We start from the raw sequence: 22233 nt of genomic DNA, 5'->3' as shown, positions 1-22233 counted from the left end.
TCCAGCAATAGAATAAAGTCCTTACACATGGGCTGAGCATGTATGTAAAGTTATAACATGCATAAAGTGAATAGTGTCTCATTGTAAAATATATAAAACCACTTTTGAATGTCACTGTTTTAGATCCAAAGTTTCTACATATAGAACATTTACACCAATTTAGAGATGATCTCAACATTACATTCCTAAATTAACATCCCCGGACACACACACGTACCTGTGCAGACCACCACAGCCTTGACCAGGTCGCCTGTGTAGAAGCGGGTCTGGATGACGTGGGTGCCACAGAAGAGTGTGTGTCTCTTATGCTCCTCTGTGTTGAAGACACTGTCATTATCCTCCCCCCTGTCCCCAGGCAATGGGTCTGGCAGGTTGGTCTTTGTCACAGGAACACTCTCACCTAATTAGAGGTTAGACTGATATTAGCACTGGCAGATGGAAAATTAACAAGAAGAGCTGTTGGCTGTTTAGAGTCTCCTATGGCCGGTTGTTAAGCCAACAGCCGCGCTCTCTCCTGAGTTTCTTAAATGTTCAGATGTCGCCTCTAACCTGTGAGCATGCTTTCATTGACGATGCAGGTGCCGCTGACCAGCACGGCGTCACATGGCATGATGGTCCCATTGATGGGGATGACCATCACATCACCGGGCACCAGATCAGTAGATAAAATCTCTTCGATTTCTGTCGGGAAGGGGGGTGCAGGGGAGGAGTGGAGAAAGTAAATGTGTGCATTAAATTCAGACAAGTGGAGTGTGGAGTAAAACAAATAGGAGACTGTTAAATGAGGAGTGTGGAGAAAGGTGAAAAGTGTAATTCAACAACAGCAGATGGAGGATGTGGGGGGGAGAAAGGAGACATTTTGTGTGTCAGAGCCCCAGAGCCTTGTTCAGCACTTCTCTCATTACTCATGCCTAGGAAGGCAGCAGGAAAAAGCTGAGGCATCACAAGCAGGGGCCAGTGCAGTAAATGGATGCATACATAAAAGTATAAGAGTGTTCAAACTTCCACGGCAATGTTTTCCAACTGAGCATGAGTCTAATTTTGTCTTTTGGCCAATATTCATTTTAATTGGCTACAGCTGATAGGACACTGGATGAGAATGTCAAGGCTCTTCAGCAGATACTATAACCCACACAGACCTATAATATTATGTGCAGAACTATTAACAGGGATGCAAACTCATCAGGTATGAAAAAGGTGACAAGGATCCGAGCCCCCCGACCCCCATATCGGCTTTAAAATTAGGAATAACAGAGGATTTTAGCAGTCAGAACAACTAAAGCAGTTAATAATAACAGAAACGCCAAAGAGTCACATCTAATAGAAATGTATAAAAGCATTTATTTTAATTGCAGCACTGTTGAACATTTTGAAAATGTATTTTCATGCCTCTGTGCAAGGCTTAGTCTTTCTATCTTTATAGCCAGTGGTGTAAAGTAACTAAGTTCATAAACTCAAGTACTATACTTGGGTACAATTTTGATACTTTATTTAAGTATTTCAATGTTTTGCTACTTTGTTCTTCTACTCCTCTACAGTTCAGAGGTACATGGTGTACTTTTACTCCTCTACAGTTCAGAGGTACATGGTGTACTTCTACTCCTCTACAGTTCAGAGGTACATGGTGTACTTCTACTCCTCTACAGTTCAGAGGTACATGGTGTACTTTTCCTCCACTACATGTATTTAATACCTTTAGTTACTTTACAGATGTGGATGAATGATGTGAAATATAATCAAGTGTTAAATCAGACTTTAGTTCCACCTGGAGTAAATTCACAAGCTACCCTGCAGTATACAAAGTCATTCAAACTAGCTGCACCTTTACCAGCTTTGAGAATACTTTCATGATCAATCATTATAAAACATATCATATATATTATTCTGAAATGGACCAATCTGCACAATGACTACTTTTACTGTCGCTACTTTAACTATATTTTGATGAGAATACTTTTCTACTTTTACTTGAGGAACATTTTGAATGCAGGACTTTTACTGTAACAGAGTATTCCTACACTCTGGTACTTCTACTTTTACTCTAGTACAAGATCTGAGTACTTCTACTTTTACTCAAGTACAAGATATATACTTATACCACCTCCGTTTATAGCCTATGAAAAAAACTATTTTTGATAAGGCTAAAGCTAACGTTAGCAGATAGTGACATTGTATGCTAGTTAGCTAGCTCAACGATTCATTAAATAATATTGCGACAGAAAAATGTTCAGTGCACATCACGCTCTGCTGCTCCGACAGGTGAACACCTGAACGGCCAGTTCTAACAGCTGTTCACCAGCGGTCCAGTCTGTGCCACGGTGACTCCGGACCGCACAGTTAATATTAACGAACGCACCCGTAGGTAATGTAGCTGCTGAAGCTAGACCCTCATCCCGGAGCAGCAAAGCCTTATTATACATCCATGAGCAGAGCTGACAGGCAGGAAGACTTGTGCTCGCGCTGCATTATAATATATAAAAAAAGAACACCATGCGTGTCATGATGGCACATAACAGCTCGCGGCCGCAGATTACTCCGGGTCCCAGACCCCCCCCATACCCCAAAAATATTTTTATTGCAGATCTACACGAATCACACAAACGACCTATTTTGGATTCAAAACGGCGAATTTCGCCGAAAGGTGACAAGTTTGCATCCCTGATTAAAGAGTGCTTAAAAATGAATGCATTTCCCGCCATCTACAATAAAACCTATCTCTCTTTAGATCTGCATTGTCCCATACTAGCAGCCATCTGAAACACAGCCAATGGGACTGTGTAATTGAGTCTGGGCTAGCACACAAGCAAACAGAATAAAGTCTACTGCGAGGTTACGTTTGGAGAGAATAGAAAAAAAACGTGGTGTACTACTATTTAAATTACCATCTGCAACAAACAACAACAGAAGAAAAGAAGGACAACAGAAAGGTACAAACCATTGTTGGGTCGGCATACAGACACACGGACAACACTGTGAGTTGCCACCATATCGTGGAGCATGATGTATTGCTGGAATAAAAGAACAAAGACGACAGACTTTAGACATTTTTTTGATTCGCATATTTACCGGAGTATAACTATGTAGCCAGATGTGAGGTCAGATAAATGTCTCTGAATTTATTGAAAGTCTCAAGATTTGTGGAGCCCACCTTTTTAATGGTGTACAGAGAGGTAGCTATGGATATGATCGACATGAAAAGGATGGCCACAGCATAATAGTAATACTCATCGGCACTCCACAGGATCACACTGAAGAGCTGGAAGATGTAGAAAGGGTTTAGGACCTGCAGGAGGGAGACAGAGAGAGATTAGTGAGGTTATTCAAAGACAGAGATGTCTACTTGAGGATTTAATCAAGATGCTTCCTTGACAACGAGAGGGAAAAAGAAGATTAAAAAAAAGTTTGCATATGTCTGCATAAATTCCCATTTACAAGATGTACATATATTTATTTATGTAGCTTTAGATATGTTACATGCTGTACACAAGTTTACTGTGTAAGGGGATGAGATGTCCCACTTTTGTTCATTGTGTTGCCTGCACGGGGCGGTAGGTGTAGTATTTATCAACGTACCTATTACATACTGAAACTAAACTCGTCTTATAGAAATACAGCAAGTAGATATCTAAAACAGTTTCCTTAAAAAGAATGCACACAACTAGAAAGGTCTCTTTATCTACTAGCTGGGAAAATATTGGTTAGTGTGGTATTTAATTGTTTGAAGGAACTGAAATGCAGAGATAAATTCACAACATTGTAACTTTAATATCGGGCACACAAAAGTCGACAAGGAGTCTTTAATTCAAGACAATTCAAACTTCAAGTCAAAGACGTGCTGCCTGTGTGAAGGCAAACCGGGCCTTACCTCTTTGATAAGCAGCTTGAAAACAGAAGGCACTTTCACTGCAATTTCATTCACTCCGAAGAACAGTCTCCTGACAAGAGGTGAAAGAGACATTAATGAGCAAAGTGTTGTAAACAGCACCTTCTTATCAAAACATAACCACATACTCAAACACACATCCAAGCATAAACATAGTAATATGTGGGCTCTATAAAGTCTGACTACAGTTAGTTTGTGCCACCTATCCTTCAGACAGGTGAGCTGTACCTGTACTCCTGCTGGTTCCTGGTCAGGCCTACACTGTGCTCCGAGTGGAGGGTGGAGCAGCTGACCTGCAAATCCTCCAGGCCGCTGCAGGGGTCAATGCAGGGGGGCAAAAGTCAAGACTTTTAATTACACATAATGGTGCAAGCAATGCAAGTCTAATAATTACTGCAGTTGTAAAAGGTTAAGGATTTCAGATGTTAATGTATTGGTCTTTACAAGTTAAAACATAATTACAAATGGAGTTATAATTAATCTGCTTACTCTAAGGGAGGAGTTTTCAGAAGCAGTAGCACCTACAAACTGGAATAAAAAAATGCCCATAACATTTCTGTAAATATCCAAAGAATGCTTACGTTAAAACACCAAAATTCTGCACCTCGTCGCTCCAATAATACGTTGTGCTATGGAAGGTAAAGTAGCGGATCTAGCAGAGGGAAATACAAGAGGGAGGAGCAGGGAGAAGGGATACATGTTACTTTTACTGTATTGCTGTCCACATGCTAAAAGGCAATAAGTAAATGTGCATGAAAGAGAAGGGTAAAGCAGAATTCAGTTTTATGCAACATATTTTTGACAATTTGCAGCATCACTATGAATATAGAATGTGATTAAACATTATTAAAGCGTTGTAATACTTTGATCAACTGTGGAAGAACAAACACCGATAGGTGCTTGGCAGCCAGTTTATGGTTTCTATCATCGGTGTGTTCAGCGTGTGTGTACATACTGTATACTGTGGAGTTTGAGCCTACCTGTGTGGGCTGGTAGTCGGCATATCTTCTGATGAGCTCCTGGTCGGGGTTGCCATCAGAGGGGTGGGGGGTGTGTCCATTGCCCAGAGTGGGGGAGGAGAAGGGGCAGGAGGGAGAGGAAGGGGAGGTGGTCTGGGTCTCCAGGCTGTGGAAGGGGTTCCTTCCCGGGGCCAGCATCACTCGTACCCTGGCCAGGAACCAGCGCCGGAACTCATCCTGGTCAAACAAATACAGGCAAGGTTGTTGTAATGGACTTTTTATTACAAATTGACCTACATTTTCTGCTGAACTTACAGTAGGTCATTTCTATAAAAGGCAGCATCACTAAAGAACATAAGGTAGCCAGACATAGCATCAATCCTTATTTATCCATCTTCAAATACTGATCTGCATTTGGTGAAGACACTATGTATGTCTCCTAAGTCAACATTTATTGTCAAATGGGTTAATACAATGGGGATTTAGCCAATAGCCCAATGATCAAAGTATTGCGATATTAATATATTTTATTGAAAAAGAGTTGTCAGTGGCAATATTCTTCAATAAATCAGAATAGGTTTGGTACATATAATATATTAACAGGGAAAATGCAGACACATTCAAAGAGACCAACACTGCGAGATAGGAAAGACACAAATGACACATATGGGTGTTATGAACACATGGGCTGACACATGGCAAATGATCTGTGTATTTCTGCTGGTGTGACTCTCAGTAGGATCAGCCAGGCTCTATTTACTCTGCTTAGACAACATATACTATAAATAATGTATACATTCACAGCTTTAAAAGCTGAGGTTTAAATATTCTGCATAGATTCATGATACTGTTCTATTATTAAAATAACTGAAATAGATGTATAATAATAATAAATGAATGAATGAAAGTGCAATTTGAAAAGGGACCACTTGTTTTCTATACAGCGTAGGCTCTTTTATACCAATACTCACAATTACAAGGACTGAAACAAAATCAAATGTCCAAGTATTTCATGAACTATTGCAGCTGTGTATTCTACCTACCGTGGAGCGCAGCAATACCACTTCAGCATCGCGGGCTGTGGTGCGGGTGCAGGTGGATTTGACGCACCACTCCGGCATCCAGTAGAGCAGCAGGAGGAGGAAGCCCCCTGTGAACAGCACCCCGAGGCCCACAAGGGCCAGCCGCCAACGACACAGACGGTACCCCTGCAGCTCCTAAAGGGTGAAGGGAGAAAAGGGGGAGAAGTCTTATAAGCAAGAAAAACACTAATTCCAAAATGTTCACGAATGTAAAATGATATGGAGAGCCGTACCAGCTCCTCCTCTTCCCCTTTGTTGAGGACCTTCAGGTCTTCTTTCTCCATGCTGCACAACAGTTTGCCAAGCCCCTCCTTTAGTCACTGCAAATAAAACAGACAAAATGTCAGAGTGGACAGTGTGGGAAAACAATATAGCTCCACAACCGCAAATCAAAACAGTGGCTCCACACCACAGGGTCAGACATCTTAGGCTGGGTCACAAGAGGCTTTCTAATGATAAGTGAGTTTTGTGTGGAAATGCTGGGTATTTCTCATTAACAAATGTATCACATGTTTGTGATATAGAGAAGCAGAGAAAAAAACTCCAGATAATCATTTGCTTGTTTTTATGTTATGCAGTTAACTCTACATTTCTGTGGTTGCAAAATCATGCATACAATACAAATAACTTCATAGTTGAGGTTTAGGAGCTGAAAGGATTGAGGACCATCACTGTTTCCAAGCCAATTAACATCAATTCTGGAATGAAAATCTAGTATTAAATCCATAATTACAATAATTAATGTTCATGTGTCGTACAATAATCCGATAACGTTATCATCTTGACAAGCTTAGGCCCTAATAAAAATATGTATCAATACAGTGTACTTGTTTTCACCCAACTGTTGGATTGACATGCTGGTCATCAGTGGGTTCTGATAACACAGTCCATAATATTCAGGAGGTGTTAAGTGGTAATGTGTCAGTTCCCTTCTATTTGATGTATTTTTAAAACATTCACTCTCCTTTCCCCATGCACACCCTACGCTATCTTTTGAATGGTTGTTGGAAGCACTTGCCCATAGTAAGTAATCTACTATAGATACAGAGTTATGTTTAGTCAAATACCTACAGTAGATGGAATGCAGAAAAGAGTCTTGTGATAAGAGAGAATCTCCTGTAAATAGAAGAGTCAATTGTCCACACACTGTAAATGTCTGTCCACAAGAGAGCCAAGTACATTGGCTAAAGGTCTGAAATACATCTTGTCCTAATGCAAAAGTATTTGAGCAGTGAAAATAAGTCCGTTGGCATATCAGAAACTAGTGAATGCATCCAACCAATCTTTCTAAAAGCCTTAGGCATGAGAAAACTTTTCCAGTCTTTGCTTTTGCCTATATCTATGTGAATAACAAGCGCACATTTTCTACCATAGACGTAGGGCTGTGCAATTAATCGTATTTTAATCTCGATTACGATTTTGGCTTGCAACGATTACAAAAACAATGTAATCGAAATAAAACGATTATTATTTTAATAAAAAAAAATAAAAAAATGTAATTTTTTTTTTTTTTTTGGTTTTTCTGTTGAATTATACTTAAAGTTCAGGGTAATCAACTGTTCAAAACATACTGTTCAAAAAAAAATTTCAATATATGGATGTTTTCAAAGTAAATGGATAATCGTTTTTAATAATCGTGATATCAATTATTGACCAAAATAATCGTGATTATGATTTTTGCCATAATCGCACAGCCCTACATAGACGGATGTTGTTTAAAAAGCACATGAATGTCAATAAAAACCAGAGTGAGCAGGGATCAAAATGTTTTTTTCCGAACTCCACCTATTTAACCCAAGTTGACCCCTTTAACTGTCTGTGGGGAAAGAGCTATAACAAAGGAGGGTATAACTGTCTGAGGACACACATTGCAGGAAAGCTGACAGAGGTCAATAGTTCATTTGAGCACATGGGAACTGCTCCAACTACAAGAATGCACAGCACTTCACAGACAGCTGCTAATTGTCAAAAACCTAAGTTCACTCCCAAAGATTGTTAACGCACCCACACACAGAACAACTGAGTCATCAACCTATTAACTCCTCCCACTTGTTTCCAAGGAACAGGCAGATACCAAGGAGGGCACACTGTGACTCTTAACAATTTATATTTTATGCTGCGTTTATATAGACTCAGAAGAGCATCTACGACAAAAATATGTTCAATCTCTTACCAGTTGTGTTACAGACAAACGGTCTCTTTGGCTAATAGCAGAACCAACTCTGCAGGCTGCTTTTTTCCATTTTGCTCTAGCATAGTATTATACAGGGAGATCCAGTGAAGCTGAATGTGTGTGGAGGCAAACTGTGTAAGAGGTTAATTCGACTACTGGCTTTGTGGTCAGGAGCTGCTAATCACTAGGTCCACTGTGGATTACACTTGGGCTTCTGGGTGACATCTCATCCAGGGCTTAAAACTGCCAGCATCTCCTGGATCTGAATTTGAGCCGGTTGTAACTCATATAAACTGTTGGGTAAATTTGAGTTTTTTTTATTTTATAAGTACAGTACAGAAAGGTTTTGGTGTTATTTATAGTGGCCTCTCCTGTCTGTCTGTCTGTCTGTCTGTCTCTCTTCTCTGTCTGCGTTTGTTGACCTAGTCCTAGGGCAAGGCTCAACTACACCACACATGCGTGCACTACCTTTCAGGTGGTACTGTTCTTCATTCTTTTCAAACTTCATTTATTGCCAGGAATACTATTTACCGTATTCAAATGTGTTATGGTCGAGTTGATAGCGTGATTGTGATCTTGTAAATATTGCTGTAGCTTTTTGGATGAATTCTGATCCAATAGTCCAAATAAATGTACTAGTGATTTGAATACAGTTCAAGTTTTCAGCAACAAACATCATACAAACATACATGCTATGAATAGAAACATGCTAATGTAAACCAAAAGGTCTCACTCCTTTTACATATTCTCTTTGATTATTTAATGGTTACTTCCAAATAGGTAGTGTTACAATATGCCGGAATTGACCATAACGGTAGTCGTTTAAAAACAAAATATTGTTATCATGTTAATCCTTCATGTATTATAAAAGTGTGTTAAAAATAAAAGCCTCTTTTAATCAATTCCTTTTTCTTTCCGTTTTGTCTCTCTCACCGAACGCCCCACACACACATACAGAACATTTGTTTAAATGTGCCAAACGCGACAAAATGCACATCAAACAAAGTAAAATATAACTGTAACTAATATATTTTTTTTTATGATTTTAAGTTCTTTAAGTATTCTGTAAATATTGTACAAATATTGGTATTGTGAGATGTTTTGGCCATGATAATTGTGTTGTGTATTGAGACAGCCCTACTTCCAAATATTATATTATAATATATTCTACCAGTCTGTCTGCTTTAGTGCTCTGCCTTTACAGTACAACTGAACAAGAATTGCTGGCAGTAAGCACCAGTTTACCCAATACATGTTTAAGAAAGTATAGCTACATTCTCCATTGAAAAACAATGGCCATTCTCTGTGCTCTCTGTTCTTTGGTGTAAAGGCTAGTACACCAAATAAATAAAAAAGAATGATACAAAAACCATAGGGTCACCCTGCTACAGCCCCCACTGATCCTGTATCACTGCCCCCCACACTCTGATTTTATCTGCCAGCTGCACCCGGGTGGACTTTTTCCCTGGCATACAGCGGGATATTTTGCTTAGGACCAAGCCCTTCCTAGTATTTTACAATAGCAGCCCCCTGGCCGGCGCTATGCAGAGGGTGCAGTGCAACGAGAACAATCCCTCCCCAAAACCTGCTATGACTGGAAATGCCGACACCAGTGCATCATGCACACACTCTTTTACAAGATGGTTGTCCTGCCATGGTGACTAACAGATAGCACTCAAAAAGGGTTTAAAAAGTACCAAGCTTGTAGTTACTGTCACCAAAAAGTGTTACATAGTCTGTCAAGTTGGAATGATTACATAGAAGACAGAGGCTAGTAACCTTCGAAATCATTCAGTGTCCAATAATGACAGGCTCAGAACAGACAGGAGGCCAGAGTTGAAACTTAATGGTAAAGGAGCCGGACACGTTAACCCTGTTTATGACTTCGGTAGTAATATGTTACACTTTAACTCACGTTGGAGATAAAATTATACTTTCATTTAGGGGAATTTGTGCAAAAGTGTCAGGATAGGGTACTGTCGCACAACACGGCTATACAAATTGCAATTATAATGTACATCAGAGAAAGAATAAATAAATAAATACAATTGTTAAAACAAAGACACATCTTTCCCTAGCCCTTACCAATCGTATATCCAAAAAGCCTTGAATGACCCCTTACATGCAATAGAACTGTCTTTTAATGGGCAAACCTAAGGGATGTAGCACAATGATTATATTTATACTGTTGCAATAAGTACATTTCCTCCCGTGAAATTATCTCCTCTAATTATAGTGCAGTATTAAATTGTATTTACTATTCCGAAACCCGTGTGTGTCAACAGTGGATGTTTGTTTGCTGAAAGTGTTTTGTTTTGAGGAGGTTTTCTGGTTTTTAATCTGTCTTTAAAATGTACTCATGGGGAGTAGAACATGTTGTTTGCTATTAGATGCTGCCAAAGTCACTTCTCAAAGTTTTATAGCATTTGTGCAGTGCCATCAGCTCCAGGAGATTCACAGCCTTTGTGTCTGTTTGAAGGTTCTGTGGATGATGTGTCTAAAAATTATAGCAGATCACTACAACAGCTATAAATAACAATACTAGCCCGGTAAGATCTCAAAACAAGAGTTTAAGGAATATTTGGATCAAGTTAATGGGTGTACGACTGAGTCGCATCAAAGATGTTGCACGTGTTCCTTTCAACAATGTGTCTAATTTAGACACTAAGGATCGTTCACTCTTCCAGGCTGTAACTCCACAACAAGCGTAATAAAAACAGGTTTGCGGTTGGTCCCTACCTAGAAAGCCAGGGACACGATGCCCCAGGCGGTTCTCCTTCCCGCAGTTAGCTTGCTCTCTCAACACAGCAACCTGGAACCCTGTGGGGGAAAAAAAAACACAATTGTACATTACAAACACAGCTTTCCAAAACTTCAGGTCTTTATTCTAAATGAACTGTGATACGCTGGGAAGAGAGACATTCCCAAAACAGTAACATATCATCCAGAGGGGAAAAACAATGATGGTTAATGTGTATTGAACAATCTGCAGAACAATTACCAGGTAATGTAATGCACATTCCAAGGTGTTCTCTGGTTTACTGTTTTGAAGAGCATTTAATGTATGCAATTGACAAACAACTGAACATCATTTGGTTGTACCTACAGGTAGCAACAAGATTTTGTAATTTTAAAAAATTGAGAAAAAAAAAGGTTCTATATATGTCATTCAGAATATTATTATAGCAAACAACTATTTGCTATGTTTAGAATGGAGAAAGTGATCCTCAGCAGAGAATGAAGTCAAACTCGCAGTTTGTGAAACAATCTGAGCTTCTCTGTGTCTTGATTTGATAGAGAAGCTTGGCTGTACATGCATCATGTAAGGGCATGCGAGTGTTTCCCACTGGCTAGCTAATTGCTGCTCTTCTTCGCGGGCTCCGACAGCAGATAAAGCTGATAATGTGTCCCGACCCATGTGGCTTTGTTGCAGAAATGTAACTGCCACTATCCGGTTCTCCTAGTTAATTTACGCTATTGGTTTTGTCAGGACTTTTGCCGACCTTTGCACTGTTAGCTCAGTTAGCACTGTAAATTGCTATATACTGGATTAGCCTTTGCTAAACTGAATCGTAGATATGCTTTGCATTTTATATTGAGCCCTTAAATAGAAATGGGAAAACAGTCTGGAATTAAATCTGAAAACAATCAGCATCATTAAATAACCTACAGGGAAGTTCAGGTACCAACACCAAGTCTATGTATACAAATGCAGATTTTTTTTAAATAATATTATCCTACTCGCATAAAAAGGTTCAAATTCAGATTTATATCTTCCTGTACAGTATCCAACATCTCCGGAAGACTTGTGTTGATGATAATCCTGTTCTGCTCTGGACCTGTTTGTTTTATGTTTTATTGCCAGTAATTACTTGCGCTTAATAATTAGCAATGGTAGCCTCATACCGAAATAGCTGCAGTATATGGAAGAACTGTCAGGTGATTCCTCCTGACTCAAATCCACTCACAAGGCTTGTTGTTTCTGTCCTTTTCCAATGCCATAATATGATACATAAGGATGACAGGAGAAACCACTGTATTTACTGGAATATAGAGGACCCTCACGGGGCCTCTAAGAGTCAGCATGACTTCACAGATATTTATAGAGTCCTCCAGCCCTTCCTAAAGCCACATTGTTGTCTCTCATTTGATTAGTCTGCTATTGTATTAATAAGCAAAGCTGGCTTTGGAGAGAAGAAACATGACGCAGCTGTTGTTTTTTTTCCAAACTACAAGATTAAACCTGACGATCATCAGAGTTCCTGAAAAGGAATTGTAAGTTGTCAGATATAATATCCGCAGAGTACATGTTTATCAAACCACAACAGAGTTAGAAACATGAACAGCTATGAGTTTAAGAGCAGATGTGATTCTATTATTAAGCACAGCTTTTATACAGGTCAATCACACATGTATTATGATATGACTACCTGTTGACACAATTAATGATTAATTTAGTTGACTGTACTATGAGCTGCCTTACTCCAAATCATCAACTGCTTTCAACCAACCGTCATAAATTCATTTTAATTTGCAAATGAACCGTTGCCAGATTAGTGAAACAATTAACATTTGTATTTGTTCTTTATTTTTTCTAAATAATTACATTCTGAATGATTACAGTAGCACCAAACCTCCAGGTCAAGGACGGCTGATATAAAAGAGTCACAATATGATATTACTGATAGTTTAACTGAGTCAAAAGAGTCATGTATTAGACTCAACAGTAGCATAAGCACAGTCATGCTTCAAGTCCAATGCTTGCATGGTATGAGGGATGTTAAACAAAGTGTCTCAATATTGTTTTGCTAAAAATATTATCTGTACACATTTCACATGTGAGCCTGAGCCTTTTGTAGCACTAGACACTTAACATGCATGAGGTAAAAGTATACAAATAAATATCTTCAGTACAGCTGAGAGTAGACATATTATCCTTTCCCTTTCTGTCCTCTTATTCAACACACCGACACAGAGGAAAAAGTGAACAATGAGCCATGACCTAATGACATAAGTCTATAATTCATGGAAGCATTTGAAGGAAAACGCGTTTTGTTGCCATCATGCTCTGAACTCAATGTGCTTTCTTTATCACTTCCCCTCCTACTCTCGGGGTATTATAGCCAAGCTTTGTTTCCCGTCAAAGGCCAATCAAGCTGTTTATCACTGTGACCACTGGCCTTACTAAGAATCTATGAGTATCTGCCCTTCCTCTAGGGTCGGGACAGCCCACCATAACTGATAACATCATCAATTTAACAATTACATCTTAACAAATTGCCTAAAAAGAAAACTAGCATCAAAAGGTATTCATAAAAGAGCTCATATAGCAAGGCAACAACAACTACAACTGAAATAATAGGCAGGGTGAAAAAACCAACAGGAGGACAGAATTAAATGGTTTCTTGATTCTAAAACTTTAAATTCAGTGCAAGCTTAAAGAGGAATGAATCAACTGGGAAAACTCACCTATAGATTGAGGAAACATCCACACCTCTTACAAATAATCCAGAGCACTATCCTCAAAATGCATTGTAGTCAGGTATGTTTTGAGATGACATACACACACTTAAAATCACAACCAAGTGAGAAGAATTGCTGATCCTACAGGCTATACGACCAATCCAGAGGAAAGGGGAGTTAACAGGGATGAGATCAGGGAGCAGAGGACGACGAGAAAACAGATCTAGGAGTCTGTATGTGAGCTCCACTCCTGCGAAAGAAATCGAGAGAAAGAGCTGGGAAAACAGCAATAATCCTACAGATCAAAAGTTTTAAGTCAGACCACATGCTCTTGGATTAAAAGGGGCATTGGTTACAGTCTATGAAAAACAGCTGATACCAATTTGAGAAAGATTAAAACACCCTGGGTGAGAAATGTTATTTCTATATGGGAGGTAATAGGTTGAATTATTCATAGTTTCCTTATTATTAAATGAAGTTGCTAATGTCAGGTCTTCAGCAAAAACTAGGTGAAAGTTCAGATTAAGTTTATAACAATCATACATACTTAAATAGAAAATGATTTATAAATATAATTCCAACTATTTCTCACTGCCTCAATAAAACAACAATTTAATTTACCATCTAGCCCCACAAAAACAGTAAGACAGAGATCACCTTTGTGTTGCTATTGCCTGGCAAATGGCAGGGAACTGTGATATCATGATGTAACCAATCGGCAATTTCTTCAAAGATATTTTAAAAGCAAAGTTTGCTTATGAATTGTTGTTTTTTTAAAGAAGATGCAGTAGCTGGTCATCATCTGATTAAAGTTTTGTAACCATGAAATGAACCGCTCTGTGACTCAGGGCAAGAAGTGTGTTGCTGCGTCACTGTTGTAATGCCGGATGGATTAGTGGTGTCAATTGCATCTATGTTGTTGTCATCTCTTTTCTGATCTCATCATCATGAGAAGCATTTTGGGGAGAGAACTATTGAGAGATGTGTCCTGAGCTTGTGTGCTGAGCTTTCTGTCACACATTCTTAAAGCAGCTTCTAATATGTTTGAGTTGGGACTAACAGTGCGGACAAAAAACAGAAAAACTACCAACGATGGTCCTCTACACATTAGGTCAGCAAACAGCACCTGACAACCAGGAGCAAGTCGTTCAGTTAGTTAAGACTTTCTTGTCTGCATCCTTGAAGACTAGAAGCAGATTTGTAAGGGATTAAAAGCTTTAATTTGAAGGGCCAGGCTATGCAAATAATTTGAAGCGCTCAGTAAAATCTTTAATTCAATTTAAAAAAGGACTACCTGAGTTGCTGGACAGTGCTGATCAACAATATGATTGAATTAGCAAGGCAATTTCAACCAGTGATTTACTCAGTCCATCTGCAATGCCCGATTGATTCACCTAATTGCACAATTATATTCTCAAGTTTGGGTTACGGTGTTAAATTTCAGTTTCTATTTTCAATTCAAGTGTTTTATCTCACTTCCACTGATGGAGGCCGCTGGTTTGTGCTGCTCTTGTTGGAGGAAAAGCGCTAGACCGGCACTAGAAAGATATGTTTCTCTATCACGCTGCTGTGGGAATCCCAAACAAAACAGTGCTATGCTGCAGACAGGACTTTTACCATGTCAGGATATTTCTCACCTCCACTCTGAACAAACACTGGCAGGCCTTCCATCCCAGGGTGCTTTCTTAAAGCTCACATGTGAAAAGTCTTGAGGCATTGACTCAAAGGCCAGTGGAATATTGGCGCCTCACTGCATCTTTGTACAAGACCTCAAGTTCTCTCACAGATAGGAAGAAAGTTCAAAGGTGAAAAGGGCAAGTTCAATTTCTTGATTATAGGAATCCAGACATAAACAATATGTGAAACGGATCCAGTATCTAAACAAAGTCATCATGTCAACTAGTCCTAAAAAAAAAAAAAAGCATTAATACAGAGAGTATGTCTAAGTTCCAATTTGGCCAAATATTTAAGTAGACTTTATTCTGGCAGAAGACAGTGACACTTAAACTAAATAGTAGGACTACAGTGATTAGTTGATTATTTGTAAGACTAAATTGGAATTCAGTAGATGCTTTACAAAGAATGGGAAATCAGAGGACTCTTTACTCACCAGTTAGGCTTTTCTCTGAATGCTGCACATACACAGCTAGAGTTTGTCAATAATGCTGCCAATTAGAATTATCACCTTGCAAGTTTCGACCAATCAGTTTACAAGTTTCAGTTTATGTCATCCCCCGTCATTATATCCTATCAAACATTTGATTCTCTTGAGTAATGACAATAAATGCATTTTACGGCCTGATCTTTCATCTCTCAACCAAATTCTAATCAGTTAATCCAAGTTGACTTTTGTGCCAAATGTAAGGAAATTCTCCCAAAGCTTTCCTGAAATAATGCCTGTCTATCCTTGACTCCAAGTGGAAGTTTGTGCCGTATGTCACCTGTGAGATATTAAGTGTTTAGTGAAAGGTTGCACTGGGGTATTTGTGTGAAGATTCTTTATTTGGACTACAGTTAGTCATTCCTTCAACTCAAAGGTCACATTTTGATTATAGCCACACACACTAATCATTTAATTTAATTGTCTCTGTTAATGTATAAACAGAACAGACAATGAATACTGCACTGTGCAAATGAACCCGACAGGACCTCTGATAGGACATATTTATATTGATTGTTGTTGGTGATGACAAGAAAAATCCCTTTCTGGTACCTTGTTAACTGAAATGGGTTAGGTATCGCAGGTGTGTGGGTACAAATTGATGAATGGCAATCAGTTTGAATTACTGATATACACATGGACAGCATGCAGCCTCAGCCACTTCAAGACTGATTTTAAATCAAAGGAAAAAATGAAACTAAATTAACAACAGTTCAAGAATTGACAAAACAAGAATAACCCGTTCCCTTTGCTTTAACACACTTAAATCCTCCCAATGGTTGCCTGAAGTTACACAAAACTCAATGGAAATCATAGTTGCAAGTTAAGTTGTAAGATTTTTTTTTTTAATAAATAAGCCTGCCTCTAGAATGCCGATTAATCAATGATCTTGTTAAATATGTGAACCATCCCTGTTAGAATACAAAAAAGGCACTGGATGTTCATTGAAAGTAAGGCCAATGACAACCAAATGGAAAAGCAAAAAGTAAAACAGCAAAGCTGTAAGACCATCAAAATGCAATGTTTTGAAAGAGTCCACCAAGAGGCCTAACGCACCTCTGAATGAGCTACTGTAAAGGATCAGAGATATATTCTTACGACCATGGTGCTTCACCAGTCACAGCTCTATAGATGTTCAGAGAGAAAGCCACAGTTGAACATAACTCGCATGATATCGGCTACCATTGGAAGGCTTGTGGGATATTCAAAAATAAAATGTTGTGGGAAAGTCACAGTCCAGACCTCAAATCAATTTGATAATTTGTGGCAAGACATTAAATTACTGTTCACTCTTGGTTCCCATGCAATTTGACATTACAATTGTATGAGGCCAGAAGTGCAAATCTAAGACTTGTTTATAAGCCAAAAGGTGACTATTTCACAATGTGTAAACATAATGCACATTTTCTGTCTAACAAATTGTTTGTTCAAAATGTAAAAATGTTCTTCCCTCATAATCTTTTCTATCCTAAATTAACTTCCAGAAAACATCTCCCTCAAATTATTGGTATTCAGTTAATGTAGCAGCAGGAACAGGAAATATATAAAGCTTTATTCCAGCTATTTTCTGACTAGCTAGAACAACTTTCTCATACAGTTTTGATGCTGCAGTGGGATTTCTTCTTGTTGACCCTTTGCTGGCTAGCTTTGATTTCTGTATGCATTCAGGCAGCTAGTCTATATCATGCAGCACCTAATAAACAGTGACAGCTGTCCCCTCATGACAAAAGGATGTCTGCACACTGTAATGTTTCACAAATAAAGTGTGTTCCTCTCCTTTTACATTTTAGGGTAAAGTTTTAACCTACAAGATCACCCTGAGGCAAGCGTGAAAGAGACAAACATTTCATTTATTGAAGAAGGCATGATCATGCATTTACATAGTTTGCTTAGGTTTCATACAGTTTTATTTACATTTTGGAGTGACCAGTATCAATACTTTCGCTGTTGGCAATACTGTTTTTTCATTTAAGAATGTCCCGGGAAGGATCAGATTCATGCTTTTGAATTTAATTAACTCTCAAAAGAGATGATAATGTCAAGTGTTAATGTTCAAGGTAAAACAATTAAACAAGGACATAGTTCTTACAATAAGTGTTTGTTTATATGACAAATTACATGTTCTCATTACTTGAATTCCTGGCAACTGTTTAATAGGTACATAAGATGGCTTGCTTGTGTATTGTACATCATTGACTCTTATATCATTACAGACTTTATTTTATTATAACTGCTTCCAAAGAAGCCTGTCGTTAAAGACACTGACACATCACAGCTGTTTCCCTTCAGCAATTACTCACCACCACCCATATCCTTCTCCATCTAACATTCCCTATGTTAACATGTGTCCTCCCCTTTTTCCCTATCTATATGTAATTTCAGGGTCTATGTTATTAAAAATAAAATAAAAGAAGAATTTACTGCCTACACTAAATGAAAAGTAAGACCAGTAACTGTTAGCAACCACCCCCAACGGAAGAAAACTCAGTCTTAAGCCAATTAGGACCAAATAAATACTCTTACAATCACACCTGTGTCCTGTGTTACTGTCACTTATCTACATTGTAAGAACATACGTGTTTTATCTTTCACTATCTCATGTTTCTGACAGACCTGATAACATTCACTAGCGATTACTGGTGACAACCAACCATGGCTTCAAGACATCGTTGGCTAGCTGGCTAACGTTAGCCGATATCCATTGTTAGCCCGCTACGTAATACTACCTCTAATAACAACCTTCACGTGTCTTTCACTGCTCATCCTTCTTTCGGTTTCAGAAACTATTTGAGAGAAATAGAGTTTCAATATTAAGCCAGGCCAGTTTTCCCGGAAACGCATCAGCTAATGTTAGCTTTTCCCCCCAACTGCAGCTAGCCACATGGGTGATGATGACAGCGATGAAGGCAAACATAATCTAACACACTCACCCAGAACCACCGGGACACTCTGAAGATCACCTCCGAGTCATGGTGAGAAGAGAGGAGCTGTTATCTGAAGGAAAACGTCGTTGAAGAGAAAGAGGGACTAGGTTTAGTAGGAAAATGTTGTCGCAACAGCCAGGTTGCAGAGTGGAGGGCTGCTGTGTTGACAGCTCAGTGGGACAGACTGAGTACTACAGCCGTGGTGAACTGGCCTGAACTGGCTGTCTGACGGCAGGAAGTGACTTCACTGGGGGGAGCAAGGTGGAGAGCGAGACCACCCCCATGTAGTAAATGTCATTTCAGCAATAAAAGGAAAGCGTATATTGTCTTGAGAAAATATAAATTCACGAAACATACGGTTGTGTTGATTGTGACATATGTAGCATGTGTTAAAGTCTGTGTTAGTAGCTAGCACATGGTGTTATGTTATGTCATGGTTTACAGAGTGGAGCCTTGTCTTGATAGACCACACAACAGCATTTTTTTCTAAATAAACAAGTTATTCTGGATAATTTAAAGGATATCTAACCCAAATACACGTTTATAATGCTTTTTGATCATGCTAAAGTGATTTTGAGGTGTGGCGAAAAAATCAGTTTGAAAAAAGTTGTAGTTTTGTACAATAAGTAATGCTACTTTATTATTGTAGGCCTATACATTTATAAAACTATAACATTATTGTAAAACAATACATATTTGAAGAATACTATGCTTAAGAGACAAAAAGTGAATGTTAAATGTAATGTATTTTAAATTAAACACGTTGCAACCGTCCCTGATATATTGCAACTTTCCACGGATTGGGGTCAGTTGCAACATCTGACTTTCTTCCATTCAAATGTATATTGTGAACAATTTGTCTTGTATATTCATCTTGGCCACAGAATAGCACATGATGGTAAGGTAACAATAAAGGTTTTATGTATGATCAGTGACACAAATAATTCATTATAAGGATATACCATTTTTTTTTTTTTGTTCAATTGTATTTAAAATTCAAGAAAGGCTAGATTACCAAATGGACAAATCAGGCATTAGCTCAAAGGGCCCATATTTGAGTTTATGTATTGAAGGTCATATAGGCCAATGCTTATTTTTGCAATTTTGGGATTTTAGCCACACAGTTGAATACTTTTTACCTTTTATTTTTAAAAGGATATTGGAACATTAATATGTCAAAAATAGTCCCCCTTCTTATGCAACTCATAATCTTTATTCAAGTATTCAGTAAAAACTAGGTATTTGTTATTCAGCTTTCTGTTTATGATTTATTGCTCGCACATTCTCTGCAACCATTCAGTATGTTGTCTCACTCCTGAACATTTCCCCTCTCCCCCTGTGTGAGGTGAACAAAATGTCCTGCGGGCTCAAATCAGCCAATGTCTTCCATGTCCTCTTCAGTGAGGCGATCTCTGACGCATGGGCCAAGAAAAACAGAAAAGGCTGTTTCCCACTGCAGCTTCAGATGTGCTAATCCGTCCTCTTCATCACTTCTGCAAACAGAATTCCACCTTTTTACATGGGACACGCGGTTTGTTTTCCTTTGGCCTAGTCTCAGAAGGGACAGAGATGAGGCCCAGAGATGTAGCAATGCTAGCTCAGCACTCATCATGACATCAGACGGCTTAGTACAAACATGTCATTTTTAGTTTATTGAATCTGTTGGATATACAGATAAGCCATTTTTTAAGGTCCATTTACATGCAGGCTAATAGCTTAAGTTTTTAACCAAAAAGATTAAACTTTTACAAAAATATTGACCCCAGTGAAGTTGAGGAAACATATTTTGCAATCTGAGTTCCAGTTAAACAGCCACTATGTGAGTAATCATTGATCTTATTCTGCATTTCAGATGCCAGGCTTCTTAACTAAGCAGCACACATGGGATACATTCCTATCCATTAGCAACACTACATTAGCCTATGCAGCAGGAAGCACCCAAGGCATTTCTATGTGGGTTGATTAATCACATCCCAAATTCATTCAAACAAAAATAACTGAATGAATTTAGGAGGTCAAATGTCCACTGGCAGTAAGGGTGTGGTTAACATCACATTATTAATAGGGATTTCCTGACATGATTGTATATAAAACCACATGTGAAATAATTATACAAATGTTTAAAGCATGTATTTTTTACAATGTTACATGAGACCTGAGGCCTGTACTACGAAGCTGGATTTTCGCTTAGCCGGCTAACTTCAGGGAAATCTCGGGCTTTCCTGTCCTACGACGCTGGTTCTCTTTTTAGCAGGCTAGATGTCCATGGTAACTTATGCTGAGCGGCAAACCTGCTCCGGAGCAGGTTAGGTTGCAGGCTAAGGCCCCGGCTCCACGAGGACGAAAACTGGTTGAATCCGCATATTTCTCATGCGTATAGCCCTCTAAGCTCCACGACGCCGTAAGGGAAACGTAGAAACAGACCCCGCAAACGACAACGGGTCCAAAGGTGGATAGATCTGGGAACAGAGCGCTCTGGGGGGTCCAACGGGGCCGTGGAGTCGCCTATACGGTCATTCGTTTTTATAGCCCCGCCTCTCCCCGGCAGGGTTGCTATCGTGTTCCAGTCGCTACTGACCATGCTACAGTTCTTTGTGCAACATCTACAGGAGCTCCTCCTTGAATTCAGATTATTTATCTTTATCTCGATATGGACATAAACGCGAGTGAAGTCTAATCTGACAGGACGGAGACACGCAGCTCCTGCCGCTGTGATGCAGCGGGAGCAAAACACACAGTTCAAGTCAGATCATCACCCTTAGCTATTTTAATTACCTCTCAAACTACCTAAACTAGTTATAAATATGTTCATTTTTACTGTCGGGTCACTCATTACAGGATCAGCTGCTGCATGAGACAGACACTGACGCTGTGAGAAGAGAGGAAAAAGAGACAGGCTCTGTGTATTTGATGATTATATATCATTATATAGTCGTTATTCATTTGTTTTAAAGCTCAATAAATAACAATGAAGACCTTTGACCGGCACTTTTATAATTTTGTCCGGAAGATTTAAACTTTAACACACGCTGACCGGCGAAAAACTCTGCCCGGTTCTGTCGGCCCCCACCGCTGAGAATACACAGAAGTGCAGCCATGACAACCATTCTTCTTCGCTGATTTTGTGGAGGAAGTTGCTGCTTTTGTGGAGGAAGTTACAGCGCCACGTACAGGTTCGGCATATGTACTGTAGCTTTTCCAGCGTTTGGATGTAAACGGAGCCGTCTCGTGGAGCTTGACACAATCCGGTGTATATTGCGTGGGGACGGAAGGTTTTTTGCGGTTGCATTTGCGTTTCTCCGATGCGTTTTGCCGTATTTGTCCTCGTGGAGCCGGGGCCTAAGAGATCAACTCAGTGAAAGCACCGCCTGCTGACCAATCAGAGCTCCGTGTGCGGAGTTTAAAGCGATCAATTCATATTACAGGATAGAGGAAATACAGAAAAACTGCCGTTGCAGGAAAGACGGCCGGCCAAAATCAACTGACTGTGTGAACGTGAAAATTAATAGAATATCCCCTCCCATCTTCAGAGCAATCTGACTATTATAACATTAGCGTTAAGAAAGCTTACTTAAATATCTGCCACGA

At 39.1% G+C, this 22233-nt stretch overlaps 1 protein-coding gene across 2 annotated transcripts in view; it reads right to left on the bottom strand.

Moving 5' to 3' along the window:
• Positions 1–18836, bottom strand: part of atp13a3 (ATPase 13A3) — a 32246-nt gene extending 13410 nt beyond the window's left edge. For both annotated transcript variants that reach the window (XM_034146727.1, XM_034146728.1), the window contains exons 1-12: positions 18652–18836; positions 10837–10917; positions 6158–6244; positions 5886–6059; positions 4864–5079; positions 4465–4535; positions 4112–4195; positions 3866–3935; positions 3149–3283; positions 2936–3008; positions 550–681; positions 218–400 (exon numbers count right to left, since the gene is read on the bottom strand). In XM_034146727.1, coding sequence (XP_034002618.1) covers positions 218–400; positions 550–681; positions 2936–3008; positions 3149–3283; positions 3866–3935; positions 4112–4195; positions 4465–4535; positions 4864–5079; positions 5886–6059; positions 6158–6208 — 1189 coding nt within the window. In that variant the 5' untranslated portion in view covers positions 6209–6244; positions 10837–10917; positions 18652–18836. The remainder of the gene's footprint in view (positions 1–217; positions 401–549; positions 682–2935; positions 3009–3148; positions 3284–3865; positions 3936–4111; positions 4196–4464; positions 4536–4863; positions 5080–5885; positions 6060–6157; positions 6245–10836; positions 10918–18651) is intronic.
• Positions 18837–22233: the final 3397 nt, after the last annotated feature.

This window comes from Trematomus bernacchii, unplaced genomic scaffold, assembly GCF_902827165.1.
Source record: "Trematomus bernacchii unplaced genomic scaffold, fTreBer1.1, whole genome shotgun sequence".
Classification (NCBI taxonomy): Eukaryota; Metazoa; Chordata; class Actinopteri; order Perciformes; family Nototheniidae; genus Trematomus; species Trematomus bernacchii.
Note: the sequence above shows the minus strand (reverse complement) of the source record. Positions and strands in the feature narration are given on the sequence as shown.